This window comes from Myxocyprinus asiaticus, chromosome 9 (genome assembly GCF_019703515.2).
Source record: "Myxocyprinus asiaticus isolate MX2 ecotype Aquarium Trade chromosome 9, UBuf_Myxa_2, whole genome shotgun sequence".
Taxonomy (NCBI): Eukaryota; Metazoa; Chordata; class Actinopteri; order Cypriniformes; family Catostomidae; genus Myxocyprinus; species Myxocyprinus asiaticus.
In genome coordinates, this window is record NC_059352.1 from 30,302,018 (window position 1) to 30,322,754 (window position 20,737).

The following is a 20,737-nucleotide window of genomic DNA, read 5'->3' on the forward strand; positions in this document are numbered from 1 at the left end:
TAATTGTGCAGCCCTGAAGGATCGTGAAATTAGTCTACTGATGTGCTCTTTGTGAAACTTAATGGCCAAATGAAAGCACATTAAAATCATTGCGATATTCACGATATTGGTAAATTTTACATCATCAGCTTAATTATCTCGATTATGTAGTTAATATTTGATGTATCACCCAGTTCTACCGTCCACACTGGGACGGCATTTTTGTCCAGTGAAAACTGAGCTGTTCAAAAACGCACTCCCAAGTGAATACATTTGAAAATGCTGTCTTTTTGTTATAGTGTGGACAGGGAAAATGGAGATATCTGAAAATGATCATGTATTTGTTGTCATGTGATGCAGTCATGTGATCCATTCAATCCAAAACAATCAAGATGGTGGCCCATGTTGTAGCGGCATTGTTGTGCCTGCTACTCACTTAGCGGAATTGATACCCATGTAGCGGAATTGCTGTCCTCCAACGGAACACAAGGACAATTGCGTTTCAGACCGTACATGGAATGGCAATTTTTTGCACACGCAATAATGGGATTTAAGCGTTTTCATACATTTAAATGTGAACAAGCAACTTTGGAAAATGCTTGACAACGGCAGTGTGGACTGAGAGCGTTTTGAAAACTAAAACGGCGATTAATGGGGACGTAGCCGCAGTGGTGCATTCGCTTCTTTTGTTTGTGCAGATGTAAGTGGTAATATTATATTTATGTTTTGACATAGCTGAATAATATTATATATACTATAAACATGAGCCTAATGGACTTGTTTTCAAGCCATTTCTTGGTGGTCTTTGCAGTGTGGGCGGGAGCATTGTCTTGTTGAAAAATAACATCTGATCATTCCTCTTTAGAAAACAACTTTTCAGTTGTACTCCAAAGCATTAATTGACTTTTCAGTACCAACACCATGACAATTCTTCCTCCATGCTTCACTGTGGTAGAGATACATTCACTATTGTATTTCTCACTAGGGATGGCTCTGATACTGAAGTTTTTACCCAGATTGGGTATCGGTCCAAATCCGATACCGCATGTTGGTATTGACATTACTGTCAAGCTCAAATAATTACATAAATAACCTTCAAATCAGCATAATTAAAAAAACAAAACAATGTCTCCAAACGTAAATGCAGGCAAAACTTTTAAGGACTGTGAAGACACATACATCTCGGCAGCGGCCATATTTGCATTTACCTAACTGTGATGGCTTCGCAAATGCGGAAGTGTCAAAAGGGTCCATAATACAGAATTTAAAAGGGGGTTTTGTTCCTTTGTTTACAATTTTTTTTTTTTTTTTTTTTTTTTCATGATGTGGTTGACATTTCAGTGGAATTGCCCAACATATACATAGTATGAATTTGCAATGCTCTATCATATACTTTACATTAACTTTGGAAAGCTCAGGGACAACAAAGCTGGATCCGTGTAGCCTTGAGGGCCTCACTCTAAATGTTAATAATAAATTCTTACATATAGCCTGATATATTTATTCATGTTTATATATATATAAAGTGGCATAGTGGCATTCAGCTGATCATAATGTATAGTCAGGACATTAATACCATGAAAAATTACTATTACAATTTGAAAACAAATTTCAGAACTTCTTGAACTACTTCAAAGAGTTCTCATCAAAAAAATCCTCCATGTGCAGCAATGACAGCTTTGCAGATCCTTGGCATCTAGCTGTCAGTTTGTCCAGATACTCAGGTGACATTTCACCCCACTAGATGTGCTATGGCAAGTGCTACAGGAAGTACTCTAATGTATGTAGTACTCCCACTCTAACCTTTTCTTTTTGTTTTTCTGTTTCAAAAGTGGATTTTGCAATTCTTCCAATAAAGCCTGCACCCCTGAGTCTTCTCTTTACTGTTGTATATGAAATGGGTGTTGAGTGGGTAGAATTCAATGAAGCTGTCAGCTGAGGACATGTGAGGCATCTATTTCTCAAACTAGACTCTGATGTACTTTTATCCTCTTGTTTATTTGAACATCTGGCCTTCCACGTCTCTTTCTGTCCTTGTTAGAGCCAGTTGTCCTTTGTCTTTGAAGACTGTAGTGTACGCCTTTGTATGAAATCTTCAGTTTTTTGTTTTGTTTTGTTTTTTGGCAATTTCAAGGATTGTATAGCCTTCATTCCTCAAAACAATGATTAACTGATGAGTTTCTAGAGAAAGCTGTTTCTTTTTTGCCATTTTTGACCTAATATTGACCTTAAGACATGCCAGTCTATTGCGTACTGTGGCAACTCAAAAACAAACACAATGACAATATTAAGCTTCATTTAACGAACCAAATAGCTTTCAGCAGTGTTTGATATAATAATGGCAAGTGATTTTCTAGTACCAAGTTAGAAATTTAGCTTGATTACTCAAGGATAAGGTGTTGGAGTGATGGCTGCTGGAAATGGGGCCTGTCTAGATTTGATCAAAAATGACTTTTTTCAAATAGTGATGGTTCTGTTTTTTACATCAATAATGTCCTGACTATACTTTGTGATCAGTTGAATGCCACTTTGGTGAATTAAAGTACCAATTTCCTTCCGAAACAGCAAAATCTGTACATTATTCCAAACTTTTGGCCGCCAGTGTGTGTGTGTGTGTGTGTGTGTGTGTGTGTGTGTGTGTGTGTGTGTGTGTGTGTGTGTATATGTATATATATATATATATATATATATATATATATATATATATATATATATATATATATATATATATATATATATCAGTGTTTCCTGCACCGCTATTCAGTAGCGGCGCTCCACCATACATATATTTCTGTAATTTCTTAATGTAGTTATAATAACCATTATTATTATTATTAGAGCCTGAAATTCAGCATGAATGCGGGTACTGCGCACAAATTTAATAAATCTCGGATGTTCCACATTTATAACGCGGGGAAATTCTGCACTATTTTATTAATTTTAACATGTAACATGTCAAATCAATAATCTTGTCTTTGTATCAAACTGTAATTCCACAATCTGGACGAATAATTCAGCTCTTCTGCATCTCTCTCTCCCTCTCTCTCATGCAGCTTTCGGCTGCTCATTAAACGCAAGTTGAGTTTAGTGGGAGTGTGCGCAGTGATGAAGCGCATATTAACTTAACCCAAGATGTTACAGATCTATAAACTTGTTCATACAACATAACAATGGTGTTGTACTACCTCTCTCTATTCGAGCGATGTGTTAAAACTGTTGCTCCTGTTTATAATCAACAAAGCTGTCAACACTGCAAGTGCACGACGTTGGGGCGATCTTGTATTGCCGACTTTCATATCGTGGTGCTCTATAATAAGAATACAGCACAAAGAAAGGCAGAAATAGTGCAATAAATAAATAAATGCCTTGTATGCAACCAGAACTGCTCAGCTGCAGGGTGAAAAGAAACAGTTAAACAGCTTTTAGACTACATCTCTCATCTCTCTAGAGCAGTTTTAATATATATGAAATGTACAAAAAACAATACAAATTGTACATAAACAATAAAAAATAGTTTAATCAACATTAAACTGACATTTTTAAAGTAACTTTTGAGTATTGACTTGTATTCTTAAAGTGATAGTTCACTCAAAAATGAAAATTCTGTTATCACTTACTCAACTTCATGTTGTTGTAAGCCTGTATGACTTTCTTTCTTACATTGAACTTAAAAGGAGATGTTAGGGAGAATGTTTGTTTCAGTCACCATTCACGTTTATTGTATGTAAAGTAAGATGAAGTGACAGTGAATGGTGACTGAGACATACTGCCTAACATCTCCTTTGGTGTTCTACAGAAGAGGCAAATTACTGCAGACTTGAGGGTGAATAATGACAGAAGTTTCATTTTTGGGTGAACTGCTCTCTACTAATATTTGTTAAAAGTAGGCTATCTGCCAAGAACAAGAACATAATGTAAGTCAACACATGACTGCATTACATCTTGCTGGGAAACAAGTGACTGAAGAGAAGGGCCGTAATGTAGACTGTATACTTAGATTTTTTTTATTATTATTATTTTTTTTTTATCTGATTAAAAATAGAGGTAAGCAGTGAGAAAAGTAGCATCTGCTTGATATTTAGGTGAGATTGTTGTAAAATTTCAGATGTTTTGGTATTACAAATTGTATTCCCCCAAAGCGCATTGGTGGAAGGGTGGCAGAGAATTTCCCCGGCTGCAAGAGCTGATTTCTGTTGGAAACACTGTGTAACGAGGGAAGGTGGGCAAGGAGGAGGCGGGAACCTGCTAAACAGTCAACGTAAAGTTTAATGATAAAACTCAACATAAAACAAACATAAACAAACACAGACACATGCAACGCGGCTATATGTGTCACTCTCTCTCTCTCGAAATGGCGCCTCCGGTTAGTCTTTATCCCCCTCCCGGCTGATTAGCCCGATTCAGGGCCGGCCGTGTGTCCTCACGGCCCGGACCCGCCCTCCTCCTCATCACACACTGATATATATATATATATATATATATATATATATATATATATATATATATATATATATATACATACATGCATACACACACACACACACACACACACACACACACACACATATGGCGGCCAATAAGTTTGGATACTTTGGAACTTCATACTGTATATATATACATATATATAAATGATATATTATATATATATATATATATATATATATATATATCAGTTGAAGTCAGAAGTTTACATACACTTAGGTTGAAGTCATTTAAACTAATTTTTTAACCACTCCACAGATTAAATATTAGCAAACTATAGTTTGGGCAAATTGTTTAGGACATCTACTTTGTGCATGATACAAGTAATTTTTCCAGATTGTTTCACTTTTAATTGATATATCACAATTCCTGTGGGTCAAAAGTGTACATACACTTAAGTTAACTGTGCCTTTAAGCAGCTTGGATAATTCCAGAAAATTATGTAAAGCCTTTAGACAATTAGACAATTAGCTTCTGATAGGAGGTGTACTGAATTATGTATTGTGTACCTGTGGATGTATTTTAAGGCCTACCTTCAAACTCAGTGCCTCTTTGCTTGACATCATGGGAAAATCAAAATAAATCAGCCAAGACCTCAGAAAATTTTTTTTGGATCTCCACAAGTCTGGTTCATCCTTGGGAGCAATTTCCAAATGCCTGAAGGAATCACGTTCATCTGTACACACAATAGAACGCAAGTATAAACACCATGGGACCACGCAGCCATCGTACCGCTCAGGAAGGAGACACATTTTGTCTCCTAGAGATGAACGTAGTTTGGTTTGAAAAGAGCAAATCAATCCCAGAACAACAGCAAAGGACCTTGTGAAGATGCTGGAGGAAACTGGTAGACAAGTATCTATATCCACAGTAAAAACAAGTCATATATCGACATAACCTGAAAGGCTGCTCAGAAAGGAAGAAGCCAGTGCTCCAAAACTGCCATAAAAAAGCCAGACTACAGTTTTCAAGTGCATATGGGGACAAAGATCTTACTTTTTGGAGAAATGTCCTCTGGTCTGATGAAACAAAAATGGAAATTTTTGACATAATGACCATCGTTATGTTTGGAGGAAAAAGGGTGAAGCTTGCATGCCAAAGAACACCATCCCAACTGTGAAGCATGGGGGTAGCAGCATCATGTTGTGGGGGTGCTTTGCTGCAGGAGGTATACTGGCATAGGTGGGTAGAGTAGCCAAAAACTTTACTCAAGTAAAAGTACAATTATTTAAAAAAAAGATATTACTCAAGTAGAAGTAAAAGTAATAATGTTATAAATTACTCGAGTAAGAGTAAGAAAGTATCCAATAAAAAAATACTCAAGTAGTAACTAGTTACTTTCACATATAAAGTAATTGATGTTTACTCTCCTATATTCCAGTACATGATACACATTTAACATGCATTACAGAATGATTAATAATAATAATACTATTAATATTATTGTTAATAATGGAAATTGTCATTAACCACCATGTTGTTCCAAACCCATATGATTTTCAGAAGCAATATGATAGGTGTGGGTGAGAAACAGATAAATATATATAACTTTATAATATTAAAAGTCCTTTTTTTTCTATTAATTCTCCTCCCTGCCCAGTAGATGGTGATATGCACAAAGAATTGAATCACCAAAACACAAGATGAAGAATGTGAAAGTGGAGATTTATTAGTAAAAAAGGATTTAAATATTGATCTGTTTCACACCCACACTTATATCTCTTCTGAAGACATAGACAGAGCTTAGATATTTTTCTAAAAATCTTGGTGTTCAGCAGAAGAAAAACAAAAAACAAATCTGGGATGGCATGATGGTGAGTAAATGATGTGAGAAAGTTTGGAAAAATTATTCCTGTAAGGAGATGTTAGACAGAATGCTATCCTTAATTATCATTTACTTTCACTGCATGTTTTTTTTTTTTTCCCCCTCCATATTTTGAAAGGGAATGGTGACTGAGACTGTCAGTATTTAACATTCTGTCTAACATCTTTTGGGTTCCACAGAATACAGAAAGTTTCATGGGTTGGAAGAACATGAGGGCAGGGAAATTATGATATAATATTAATTAAAGGCTGAACTCACTTTAAGGATGCTTCTCAGATTTGGACGAATTTTTCAATTAGAAGAGAAGTTTGGAAAGTTTTTTTTCTAGTTATTATTATGGTGAAAAATGTGAACAATGTCACACAGTCCCAAGATATATATATAATGTTTAATTATACACTGAAGCAAGATCATGCTTCATTCATGCCCTCTGTCATTATTTCACAGCTTTTTATGTCCTGCGTGAATTTAGTTCAGTGACTGTCCAGCATTGTCAGTGTTGAAAGAATTTAGATAATTAGTTCTGTACACTAAGGGTAAATTGCACCATATCTCTGTGTTTGGAAGCTTGTTGTCCATAAGACAAAGCCACCCTCATCTGTCAAACACTGTGCACGTGCCAACCTTGCACATGCAGAAATGCTCACAATCGTGAAAGGCAGGGCATAACATTTGCACTTAATGTGGATGTTTAGTACAGTAAGCACTGATATGTTGCAGCGCTGATATAAAAATGCAAACTTAGTAACTGAGGTTATAAGAGCCCACAGTTACAGATTCACGCTGAAAATGTATGAGCATCATCATGACACAGAACAAGCCCACATTGTCACAAAATCTAAAATGTACCTCACTGTATTTTCTTAACTTGGAGCTGCAATTTTAATATTTAAATATTTCCTTGTCTTGGTGTAAAATGAAGGCATTGTGTGTTGTTTTGCACGCTTGCTGCTCTAGTGTTGAACGCGACTCAAGTGACAGCGTGCAGCTGTGAAGTTCCGCTGTTGTAAGAGTCCCATTCAAAAAATCTCAATAAATTATGCATTTATTAACACTTATTAAATGAAAACCAGTAATGTAACGACAGGAACGCTACCCATTGTAACAAAGTTAAAAAAAAATATCCGAAATTTACTTGAGTAAGAGTGAAAAGTACCCACCATGAGTATACAAAATAAAGTATTTTATTTTTTCAAAAAGTTATTCGAGTAAATGTAGTGTGTTACTGCCTACCTCTGGGGACTGGTGCACTTTACAAAATAGATGGCATCATGAGGAAGGCAAATTATGTGGATATATTGAAGCAACATCTAAAGACATCAGCCAGGAAGTTAAAGCTCGGTCGCAAATGGGTCTTCAAAATGGACAGTAACCCCAACCATACCTCGAAAGTTGTGGCAAAATGGCTTTGGTTTTGGAGTGGCCATTACAAAGCCCTGACCTCAGTCTGATAGAAAATTTGTGAGCACAACTGAAAAAGCATATGCGAGCAAGGAGGCCTACAAACCTGACTCAGTTGCGCCAGTTCTGTGTGGAGGAATGGGCCAAAATTCCAGCAAATTATTGTGGGAAGCTTGTGGAAGGCTACCCAAAAAGTTTGACCCAATTTAAACAATTTAAAGGCAATGCTACCAAATATTAACAAATTGGAATGTGATGAAAGAAATAAAATCTGAAATAAATCATTTTCTCTACATTTGTCTTCTGACATTTCACAAATAAAGTAAAGTGAAATAAAATAAAGTAGTGATCCTAACTGACCTAAATGACAGGGAACGTTTTCTACGATTAAATTTCAGGAATTGTGAAAAACTGAGTTTAAATGTATTTGGCTAAGGTGTTGTAAACTTCTGGCTTCAACTGTGTGTGTGTGTGTGTGTGTGTGTGTGTGGGTGTGTGTGGGTGAATATATATATATATATATATATATATATATATATATATATATATATATATATATATATATATATATATATATATATTTATATATATATTAGTATATTATCGGCCGATATTAGACTTTCACCGATATATCAGTATCGGCGTATATGTTAACCAATATGCGCAGATATAAAAAAAAAAAATTCAGAACATATAATGCAGAAAATAATGCTTTAGAATTGGTGTCATTACGTCGTTTTTCCAGCAGAGCGTGCTCCGACTCCATTGTTTACAGAGCTGACTCTGAGCTGACGGTGGCGGTGGCTCTGCAGACAATGCGGAGTTAAATGGTGTGGAATTGAGTGGTGTCTTCTCGGTAAGTTGCAACTAGTTTGTGAAATACATACTGGAAAGTTAATAAACAATGACCCCATCATTTTCCTTTTTCAATATAACTGATATAACATTAACCCTGTCCCTGACAACCATGTCACTCATGTCTGTTTGCTGTTAGCCAGCTATAATTTGTCAGTGCAGTAAGTAATGTAGCAGATTGAAAGGTAAACATCAGAGCATATCTTTGCAGCTCAGTAGACAACAGTGCAGTGGTGGATTGTGTAGTTGAGTGTTGATTTCACCCTGCGTTGTTACCTAGTTGGTTAGACGCAATGCTGGTCCATCTTTTACTCTCCGTGACAATGAGCTTATAGCTAACTAGCTAACCACGTAGCTACTTTCATTGCTTGTCAGCTGAGTGGAAGCAAATGTGTAAATATGTATTCACCAAACTGTTTTGTTCAGGATTCACAGTTTGGTACCCCCTTCACCTGAACAATTCCAGTCATTGTATTTATAAAATGAAATATTTAAAAGTCTGGTTTTCCACCATTGAAAGTTTCCCCTGAACTTGTATAGCAGAATATGGTGTAACACCGCTGCCGCTGTTTTTCTCTTGTCTCGGCAGGTGTAAATGCTTTTTGTTTTACAACCTGCCAATAATTGACTGGCAGTATTAAAATAGTCAGCATTTGACTGATACTAAACAGTACTAATGATGTTTATTTAGCTATTTATTTTATTTTTATTTATTCTTTATTTTAATTGTCAGCATTTGACTGATACTAAACAGTACTGATGTATATTTAGCTATTTATTTTATTTGTATTTATTCTTTATTTTAATGGTCAGCATTTGACTGATACTAAACAGTACTGATATTTATTTAGCTATTTATTTTATTTTTATTTATTCTTTATTTTAATGGTCAGCATTTGACTGATACTATACAGTACTACTGATATTTATTTAGCTATTTATTTTATTTGAATTTATTATTTTATTTTAATAGTCAGCAACTGACTGATACTAAACATACAGTACTGATGTTTTTAAGCTATTTATTGTATTTTTATTTATTTTTTATTTTCTCAGTGTTCATTTCTAGAATTTGTTGACAATGTATAATAATAATGTCAAATATTCTTTGATAAAAATATTTGTTTAAGAAAGCAGCCTTCTGAGTACCTTTGCATAGTCATATCAGTGCAAAATCGGTGAACAATCCACATAGAAAAGGTCTGTTTTCATTCCAGCTCAAAAATGAACTATATCGCCCACCATATCGGTAATCGGTACCGGTCTCAAAAATCCCATATCGGTCAGGTTCTAATATAAACACACACACACACACAGGCGGCCAGAAGTTTGGAATAATGTACAGATTTTGCTGTTTCAGTAGGAAATTGGTACTTTAATTTACCAAAGTGGCATTCAACTGATCACAATGTATAGTCAGGACTTTACTGATGTAGAAAACGGCACCATCACTATTTGAAAAAAAGTAATTTTTAATCAAATTTAGACAGGCCCCATTTCCAGCAGACATCACTCCAACACCTTATCCTTGAGTAATCATGCTAAATTAATCATTTGTTACTAGAAAATCACTTGCCATTATATCAAACACAGTTGAAAGCTATTTGGTTCATTAAATGAAGCTTAACATTGTCTTTGTGTTTGTTTTTGAGTTGCCACAGTATGCAATAGACTGGCCTGGCTTAAGGTCAATATTAGGTCAAAAACAGCATTCTCTAGAAACTCATCAGTCAATCATTGTTTTGAACGAAGGCTATACAGTGCTTGAAATTGCCCAAAAACTGAAGATTTCATACAAAGGTGTACACTACAGTCTTCAAAGACAAAGGACAACTGGCTCTAACAAGGACAGAAAGAGATGTGGAAGGCCAGATGTTCAACTAAACAAGAGGATAAAAGTACATCAGAGAGTCTAGTTTGAGAAATAGACACCTCACACGTCCTCAGCTGAAAGCTTCATTGAATTCTACCCGCTCAACACCAGTTTCATGTACAACAGTAAAGAGAAGACTAAGGGGTGCTGGCCTTATGGGAAGAATTGCAAAGAAAAATCCATTTTTGAAACAGAAAAACAAAAAGAAAAGGTTAGAGTGGGCAAAGAAACACAGTCACTGGACAACAGAAAATTGGAAAAGAGTGTCATGGATCTTAACCCAATTAAGCTTTTGTGGGATCACCTAGACTGTAAAGTGTGTGAGAAGTGCCCGACAAGACAGCCACATCTATGGCAAGTGCTACAGGAAGCGTGGGGTGAAATGTCACCTGAGTATCTGGACAAACTGACAGCTAGATTGCCAAGGATCTGCAAAGCTGTCATTGCTGCAAGTGGAGGATTTTTATATGAGAACTCTTTGAAGTAGTTTAAGAAGTTCTGAACATTTGTTTCAAATTGTAATAGTAATTTTTCACATTATTAATGTCCTGTCCATTGTGATAAGTTGAATGCCACTTTGGTGAATAAAAGTACCAATTTCTTTCCATAAGAGCAAAATCTGTACATTATTCAAAAATTTTGCCCGCCAGTGTGTGTGTGTATATATGTGTGTATATATATACATACACACACTACCGGTCAAAAGTTTTGAAACACTTGACTGAAATGTTTCTCATGATCTTAAATATCTTTTGATCTGAAGGCATATGCATAAATATTTGAAATTAGTTTTGTAGACAAAAATATAATTGTGCCACCATATAAATTTATTTCATTATAAAACTAAAATGTAATTTAAAAAAAAGAAATTTTTTGAAATTGATGACTTAGACTAAATAATAAAGAAAAGCAGCCAATAAGTGCCCAGCATAGATGGGAACTCCTTCAATACTGTTTAAAAAGCATTCCAGTGTGATACCTCAAGAAGTTGGTTGAGAAAATGTCAAGAGTACATTTCTGAAAATTCTAGGCAAAGGGTGACTACTTTGAAGATGCTAAAATATAACATAGTTTTAATTTATTTTGGATTTTGTTTAGTCATAACATAATTCCCATAGTTCCATTTATGTTATTCCATAGTTTTGATGACTTTACTATTATTCTAAAATGTGAAAAAAAAAAAAAAAAAGAAAGAAAAAAAAATTATAATAAAGAATGAGTAAGTGTTTCAAAACTTTTGACCGGTAGTGTAATATATATATATATATATATATCTCAATATATCAGCCACAACATTAAACCACCTGCCTAATATTGTGTAGGTCCCCCTCGTGCTGCCAAAACAGCACCAACCCGCATCTCAGAATAGCATTCTGAGATGATATTCTTCTCACCACAAATGTACAGAGAGGTTATCTTAGTTACTGTAGACTTTGTCAGTTCAAACCAGTCTGGCCATTCTCTGTTGACCTCTCTCATCAACAAGGCATTTTCGTCCACAGAACTGCTGCTCACTGGATGTTTTTTGTTTTTGGCACCATTCTGAGTAAATTCTAGAGATATTTGTGCATGAAAATCCCAGGAGATCAGCAGTTACAGAAATACTCAAACAAGCCCATCTGGCACCAACAATCATCCAAGCAATTATCTAATCAGCCAGTTGTGTAGCAGCAGTGCAATATATAAAATCATGCAGATATGGATCAGGAGTGTCAGTTAATGTTCACATCAACCATTAGGATAGGGAAAAATTTGATCTCAGTGATTTGGAGCGTGGCATGATTGTTGGTGCCAGATGGGCTGGTTTGAGTATTTCTGTAATTGCTGATCTCCTGGGATTTTCACGCACAACTTTATAGAAGGGATATGATAAATATGAGTGAGAAACAGATCAAAATTAAAAAACTTTTTTACTAATACATCTCCACTTTCACATTCTTGTGTTTTTGGTGATTCAATTATTTGTGCATATCGCCAACCTACTGGGCAGGGAGGAGAATTAATAGTAAAAAAGGACTTTTTATATTATATAGTTATAGATATTTATTTGTTTCTCACCCACACCTATCATAATGCTTCTGAAAATCACTGGAGTCGTATTAATTACTTTTATGCTGCCTCTGTGCTTTTTGGAGCTTCAAAGTTCTGGTCACCATTCGCTTGCATTTTATGGACCAACAGAGCTGAGATTTTCTTCAAAAAATCTTTATTTGTGTTCTGCAGAAGAAAGAAAGTCATATAGATCTGAGATGGCATCAGGGTGAGAAAATGAGAGCATTTTCATTTTTTTGGTGAACTATCCCTTTAATTTGATATATGGAAGAAAGAAGTCCTATGGGTTTGGAACAACATGGTGGTGAATGATGACAATATCCATAATTAAAAATATTATTATTATTATTATTATTATTAATCATCATCATCATCATCATTATTCTGTAATGCATGTTAAATGTGTATCATGTACTGGAATATAGGAGAGTAAACATCCGTTATATGTGAAAGTAACTAAAGTTACTCACTACTTGAGTATTCTTTTTATTGAATACTTTCTTACTCTTAAGTAATTTTTTACATTATTACTTTTACTTCTACTTGAGTAAAGTTTTTGGCTACCCAACTCTGAGTAGCGCTGATATACATAAAATACATACATGCATGTAATTGTGAGTTCTGTTGTTTTGAACTGCAATAAACAACAAAGTGCAAAAATGTTTTAGAAATACAAATAAACTTTTTTCATATCAATCATCATGATTTTATCTTCTATTTGTCTTTCATTGTGGCTCTCTTTGAAATATTGGCCTGTCATGTGTCCAGATCCAATCCATTTTCAATGGAAATTATTTATTGTTAGAACAGTTAAAAAGCTTTTGTACCTCTTTGTACATTTTTAAGTAAGTAAGTAAAACAGATATCTGATGACAAAATAAGGCAAGTGTCAAGTTTTCGGTCTGTTTTATTTTTTTTATCAGTCGGTATCGTAATGTCTAAACATTTTCAATATTGCAAACCATGTTAGATGTATGAGGAAAAACTGTTTGAAAATATTTAAATGGTTCCAAAAGTGGTTGTAAATTGATGCAAATGTGCAGCTTAATGTCTTACTGTAATCTTGTCTGTTACTATTAATGTGTGCATGACAGTCACTACCTTTACATGCACAGTTATAATTGAGCTATAGCCGGGGTTTTTTCATATTCGAGCTACAGTATTCATCTGTCTGTCCTAGTCGTAGTCAAGTATACGTGACATAATTAAATCACATTTTATTAATGATAACAGAGACAAGATGAAAAAGAAGTTTTAATTAAAACAGGTCAGTCACTGGGTTTTGAATAGTGCTTAAGTGCCCAGAGATGCCATTACTCTACTGAGTATTTAGCTGGAAACTGCGGTGTTCACAGGTAACATCCCTCTACATTGCGAGTAAGTCACACGCATATGCAACCAAATTTTGCACTATGTAGCTAAAAACTTGGTTATTTACTACTGGCTAGTAGAGCCCGACCGATATGGGATTTTTGAGACCGATACTGATACAAATAAAATTCACCGATTACCGATATGGTGGTTGATATAGTTAATTTTTGAGCTGGAATGAAATCAGACCTTTTCTATGTGGATTATTCACCGATTTTGCACCGATATGACTATGCAAAGGTACTCAGAAGGCTGCTTTCTTAAATATTTTTATCATAGAATATTTTACATTATTATTATACATTTTCAACAAATTCTAGAAATGAACACTGAGAAAATAAAGAATAAATAAAAATACAATAAATAGCTTAAAAAACATCAGTACTGTATGTTTAGTATCAGTCAGTTGCTTACCATTAAAATAAAGTATAAATTCAAATAAAATAAATAGCTAAATAAACATCAGTAGTACTGTATAGTATCAGTCAAATGCTGACTATATTAATACTGCCAGTCAATTATTGGCAGGTTGTAAAACAAGAAGCATTTACACCTGCCGAGACAAGAGGAAAATAGCGGCAGCGGTGTTACACCGTATTCTGCTATACAAGTTCAGGGAAAACTTTCAACGGTGGAAAACCAGACTTTTAAATATTACATTTTATAAATGCAACGACTGGAATTGTTCGGTTGAAGGGGGTACCAAACTGTGAATCCTGAACAAAACTGTTTGGTGAATACGTTTACACATTAGCTTCCACTCAGCTGACAGGCAATGAAAGTAGCTACGTGGTTAGCTAGTTAGCTATAAGCTCATTGTCACGGAGAGTAAAAGATGGACCAGCATTGCGTCTCACCAACTAGGTAACAACATAGCGTGAAATCAACACTCAACAGACACCATCCACCACTGCACTGTTGTCTACTGAGCTGCAAAAAGATGCTCTGATATTTACCTTTCAATCTGTTACATTTCTAACTGCAATGACAAATTATAGCTGGCTAACAGCAAACAGACATGAGTGACATGGTTGTCAGGGACAGGGTTAACGTTATATCAGTTATATTGAAAAAGGAAAATGATGGGGTCATTGTTTATTAACTTTCCAGTATGTATTTCACAAACTAGTTAGCAACTTACCAAGTAGACACCGCTCAACTCCGCACCACTTAACTCCGCACCACTTAACTCCGCCCTGTCTGCAGAGCCACCGCCACCGTCAGCTCAGAGTCAGCTTTGTAAACAATGGAGTCGGAGCACGCTCTGCTGGACAAACTACGTAATGACACCAATTCTAAAACATTGTTTTCTTCATTATATGTTCTGAAAAAAAGTTTTCATATCTGCGCATATCGGTAAACATATACGCTGATACTGATATATCGGCGAAAGGCTAATATATCAGTCCGGCACTACTGGCTAGTAAATGTATTCAGATTTCACTCATCAGTGATTGAGTTGTGAAAGTGGTGAAGTAGAACTTTAGCATTGAGATCCTTTCACTGCATGCTGTGTCTCATGCGCACGTACTCTGAAGGCAGCCAGCACAGGGAACAAATTGAATAGGTGCACGGTACTACCAGTACTGCAGAAACACTTGCATCTTTTTTTATTGACGTATCGACTTGGTACAGAAGTACCAGTACTTTTGACATCCCTAGTCTGTCAGTAGGGCTGGGTGATGTATCGAATATTCACAATGATATAATTATGATTTTGCTTGCGATATAAAACTAAGCAATATCGTGAACATCGATGAATGTAGTGTGCTTTATATTTGGCCTTTATGTTACTTAAAGGCTTTTATGTTTCCTTAGGCTAATTTCACATTCCTTCAGGGCCGCACAGTAAATCAAAATTTCATCAAAGTCTTCATATTGTCATGTGATGATTATTAAACTGCAAAAAGCTGCAATTTATGCAATAAATATATAGCCTGTGTGCTTCAGAATGAACAAATAACACGCTATTCTGTGTGCCATGTGGGGTTCATATGCTCTTATTTACACCATATTCATGCGAGAGGCAGCGTGAATAGAGTCTTCTCCTGGACGTACTTGGGAGAGTGATCGGAAGTAAACAATTATAGTGAAAATTACTTAAATGTTAATCTGTTGAATGCAGCACAGTGTTCTCTGGTACAAACACCAAAAAATGAAAATTCTTGGTGACTAAACTAGTTTAAAACCACATTTAACTGCCCAACATTCTACACAGCAGACTTTTCACATATCACCACCTTCAAAAAATTACCATACATTTACTATTATAACACTAACTGTATTAACTATAGTATTTAGGCAGAAATATATTCATAATAAATATTATATTACTACTAAAGTGCTATTACATTTCGAATATGTGAGGGAATATCATTATTGATAACTTATTTTATGGCAGTTTATAAATATTTATATTTTGTATTTTATAGTTTTAAAAGTATTTTAAAACTATGGTACATTTTCATAAGGGCAAATGCAAAATAGAATAAAGGGCTTTAAAGCCTGAACCTTTGTGAATTATGGAAAAAGATAGCTTTCCATCTGTGTAAAATCTGTTCTCTGCTAATGTTGTCTGATATCAGAAAAATATAACTGGTTTTGTTTGCCTTCAAATTTTCAAGATATGACAGGACATGTATCAACAAGAGCTTGATAAATCAAGTCCCAATTCAGTCGCACTGTCAGAATAATTTAGCCCTATACAATTAGGTGTTAACTTTTTACTTTTTATCCATTTTATATACAGTGTAACCTTCCTGTTGTTGATACCAGATTATTTACATCTGCATACCAACTCAAATTCAATGCCTTGCTGTCGAATGAGCATTTTAGTGGGGCAAAATACAGTATGCAATAGTACTGGTAATTGCACTTATTTTTGTAATGTAATAATAATAATAATATCACTTATTATTAGTTTCTGTCTTTTACATTTTTCATTTTATAGGCCAAAAACCCAACCCCCCACTGGTGCTACCAAATGAGGTGCTGGTACCACAGCTCTCAAATGTTATTCTGGAGTCCTATAATATATTATAATTAAATTCAACTGGGCTCCAAAAAGTGAGTTAAAATGGACCATTATTTTATTTATGTAAAGTTGTTTTGAAAATGTGAGCGTGTGTGTGTGTGTGTGTGTGTGTGTGTGTGTGTGTGTGTGTATACCATATTTACTGTATGTATGCATATTGTATTACTTACAGTTGTGCTCAAAAGTTTGCATACCCTTGGAGAATTGGTAATATATGTACCATTTTTAAAGAAAACATGAGTGAGCAGGCAAAACACATTTCTTTTATTTCTTATGGGATTCATATTCAACTGTAGGTTATAACAGAATGGCACAATCATAAAACAAAACATGGCAACAAAGAAAAAAAATGAAATGACCCCTGTTCAAAAGTCTGCATACCCTTAGTTCTTAATACTGTGTATTGCCCCCTTTAGCATCAATGACAGCGTGCAGTCTTTTGTAATAGTTGTCTGTGAGGCCCCAAATTCTTGCAGGTGGTATAGCTGCCCATTCGTCTTGGCAAAATGCCTCCAGGTCATGCAAAGTCTTTGGTCATCTTGCATGAACCGCACATTTGAGATCTCCCCTGAGTGGCTCGATGATATTAAAGTCAGGAGACTGTGATGGCCACTCCAGAACCTTCACCTTTTTCTGCTGTAACCACTGGAGAGTCAACTTGGCCTTGTGCTTAGGGTCATTGTCGTGCTGGAAAGTCCAAGAGCGTTCTATGCGCAGCTTTCGTGCAGAAGAATGCAAATTGTCTGTCAGTATTTTCTGATAACATGCTGCATTCATCTTGCCATCAATTTTCACAAGATTCCCTATGCCTTTAGAGCTCACACACCCCCAAAACATCAGTGAGCCACCACCATGCTTCACAGTGGGGATGGTATTCTTTTCACTATAGGCCTTGTTGACCCCTCTCCAAACATAGCGCTTATGGTTGTGACCATAAAGCTCTATTTTGGTCTCATCACTCCAAATTACAGTGTGCCAGAAGCTGTCAGGCGTGTCAAGGTGTTGTCGGGCATATTGTAACTGGGCTTTTTTGTGGCATTGCCGCAGTAAAGGCTTCTTTCTGGCAACTCGACCATGCAGCTCATTTTTGTTCAAGTATCGTCATATTGTGCTCCTTGAAACAACCACACCATCTTTTTCCAGAGCAGCCTGTATTTCTCCTGAGGTTTCCTGTGGGTTTTTCTTTGTATCCCAAACAATTCTTCTGGCAGTTGTGGCTGAAATCTTTCTTGGTCTACCTGACCTTGGCTTGGTATCAAGAGATCCCCAAATTTTCCACTTCTTAATAAGTGATTGAACAGTACTGACTGGCATTTTCAAGGCTTTGGATATCTTTTTATATCCTTTTCCATCATTATAAAGTTCCATTACCTTGTTATGCAGGTCTTTTGACAGTTCTTTTCTGCTCCCCATGGCTCAGTATCTTGCCTGCTCAGTGCATCCACATGAGAGCTAACAAACTCATTGACTATTTATACACAGACACTAATTGCACTAATTAATTAAAAAGCCACAGGTGTGGGAAATTAACCTTTAATTGCCATTTAAACCTGTGTGTGTCACCTTTTGTGTCTGTAACAAGGCCAAACATTCAAGGGTATGTAAACTTTTGATCAGGGCCATTTGGGTGATTTCATTATGATTTTAAAAGGAGCCAAACAACTATGTGATAATAAATGGCTTCATATGATCACTATCCTTAAATAAAAGACAGTTTTTTTGCATGATCAGTCATATTTTCAAAATCAATGCCAAAATTTCACAATTTCTGCCAGGGTATGCAAAATTTTGAGCACAACTGTATATTAATATTCATCGGCAATGTTCAGTGCTATTATGTTTTATTGTTGTAGTGTAGTTTGATTATTTGGTTACCGTTGTGCATAAAATCAATACTGGTCTATCTATTAACCACCTCATTCAAACACATCTTATATACATTTGAAGTCAGAAGTTTTACGTACACTTAGGTTGAAGTCATTAAAACTCATTTTTTTAACCACTCCACAGATTTAATATAACTATAGTTTTGGCAAGTCGTTTTGGACATCTACTTTGTGCATGACATGAGTAATTTTTCCAACAATTGTTTACAGACAGATTGTTTCACTTTTAATTGACTATATCACAGTTCCAGTGGGTCAGAAGTTTACATACACTAAGTTAACTGTGCCTTTACGGAGCTTGGAAAATTCCAGAAAATTATGTCAAGCCTTTAGGCAATTAGCCAATTAGCTTCTGATAGGCTAATTGACACCGCCGTGCCACTCTACCACCGTGGTGGGGCGGTTGTCATGGTGATGCTAGCAGCCCTAGTGCCAATGCAAATAAATCTTATGCAAGACAACATGCTGCATATTCTGCATACGTTTAAACAAACATGCAGCATGACCAGTGTAGTCCGATTTGCGGATAAATCACACTTATGAGCTCATGATTCACAAACATCTAAGGTATCAGTTTGAATTCTAACAAACGTTTTACAGAATCAGTCAAGAGCCGTTACTGAAATAACATTTAACTCCCTTACTAAACAGCAAGTCATCATAACTTTCACGTCAAATCATTTTTGTTTGTTTAGCGCTTTTCACAACACACATCGTTTCAAAGCAGCTTTACAGAAAAGCATGCTTTAACAGAAAATTAAACTGTAATATCTATAAAGTCTTAGAGTCATCATTGTGTAATTGTAAATTGTGTATAAAAATAAATAATTAAATAGTTAAATAATAATTGTATTTAAACCCCAGTGAGCAAGCTGAAAGCAACTGTGGCAAGGAACACAAATCTCCATAAGATGTTGGTTATGTCTGACTCGCAGTGAACTGAGGTTATACCATGTTATGTATGCAAAAGATTTGTAAGACTTAAATCAGTATTTTACTGACTGGGTGTTCACATAACATGAAGTTAGAGTGGCAAATGCCATTTAAGACAAAAAAAAGTCAAAAGTGAATGCAAGTAAAATAAATACATACCAGAAATACAAAAAGTGTTAAATTGCTTAGTATGTAGTTAAAACAAATAGGGGAGGGGCATAATGGTTGATGACATGTTGTGTTTCAACATTGTTATCCCTTGTGCGACCACTGGGCTTTTGGTTTGTTCTTTTGTGGATCTGAAGTTGTTGAATTATTCTTGAGAGGTTTCTGGGCATCCTCAAGCTGATTAGAAAGTGCTTTATTCCATTACATAACAACCTAAACCAGATCATACACACCACCTTTGAAAGTGAATTCCTCTCATAATGCAGTGTAGAGGAATATTACGCTCAGAATGCAATCCACTAATTATTCTGATAACTTGTCTTTACGTTGAATTTTGAGAATGATGCTATATTCCAGGGTGCATTCCATGCCAATGAACGCCATCCGTTAATTTGAAACATTTCTGCTATCTCATTCTTTCTCCTGCTCCACAGGGTGATGCTCGGGTTCAGATGGTTTCAGAACGGCTGGGCCTGGGTCATAATTTGGACCTCTCAGACACCATGGTCCAACAAAAGTTGGATGAGATCAAGGACCAGATCAAACGAGAGATTCGCAAAGAGCTGAAGATCAAAGAAGGAGCAGAGAACTTGAGGAAGGTCACCACAGATAAAAAGAGCCTGGCTTATGTGGACAACATGCTAAAGAAGTCCAACAAGAAGGTGGAGGAACTGCACCAGGAGCTTCAGGAACTGAATGCACATATAGTGGTGAAGGATCCGGAGGAGCTCGTAGGTATGGCTGACTCCACTTCTCCATCTACTTTTTTTTTTTTTTGTGTGTGTGTGTGTGTGTGTGTGTGCTCATACTGTTGTTGCTGTTGTTAATTCAGGGTGTAACTTTTGACTACGTTTGTGGTATGTGAGCATACAATTTGT

At 35.7% G+C, this 20,737-nt stretch overlaps 1 protein-coding gene across 1 annotated transcript in view; it reads left to right on the forward strand.

The window, feature by feature from the left end:
* The window catches only part of LOC127446514 (serine/threonine-protein kinase N2-like), a 119,390-nt gene that overhangs the window by 26,742 nt on the left and 71,911 nt on the right, over positions 1–20,737 (forward strand). The window contains exon 2 of the mRNA XM_051707489.1: positions 20,294–20,594. Within this exon, the coding sequence (XP_051563449.1) occupies positions 20,294–20,594 (301 nt within the window). The remainder of the gene's footprint in view (positions 1–20,293; positions 20,595–20,737) is intronic.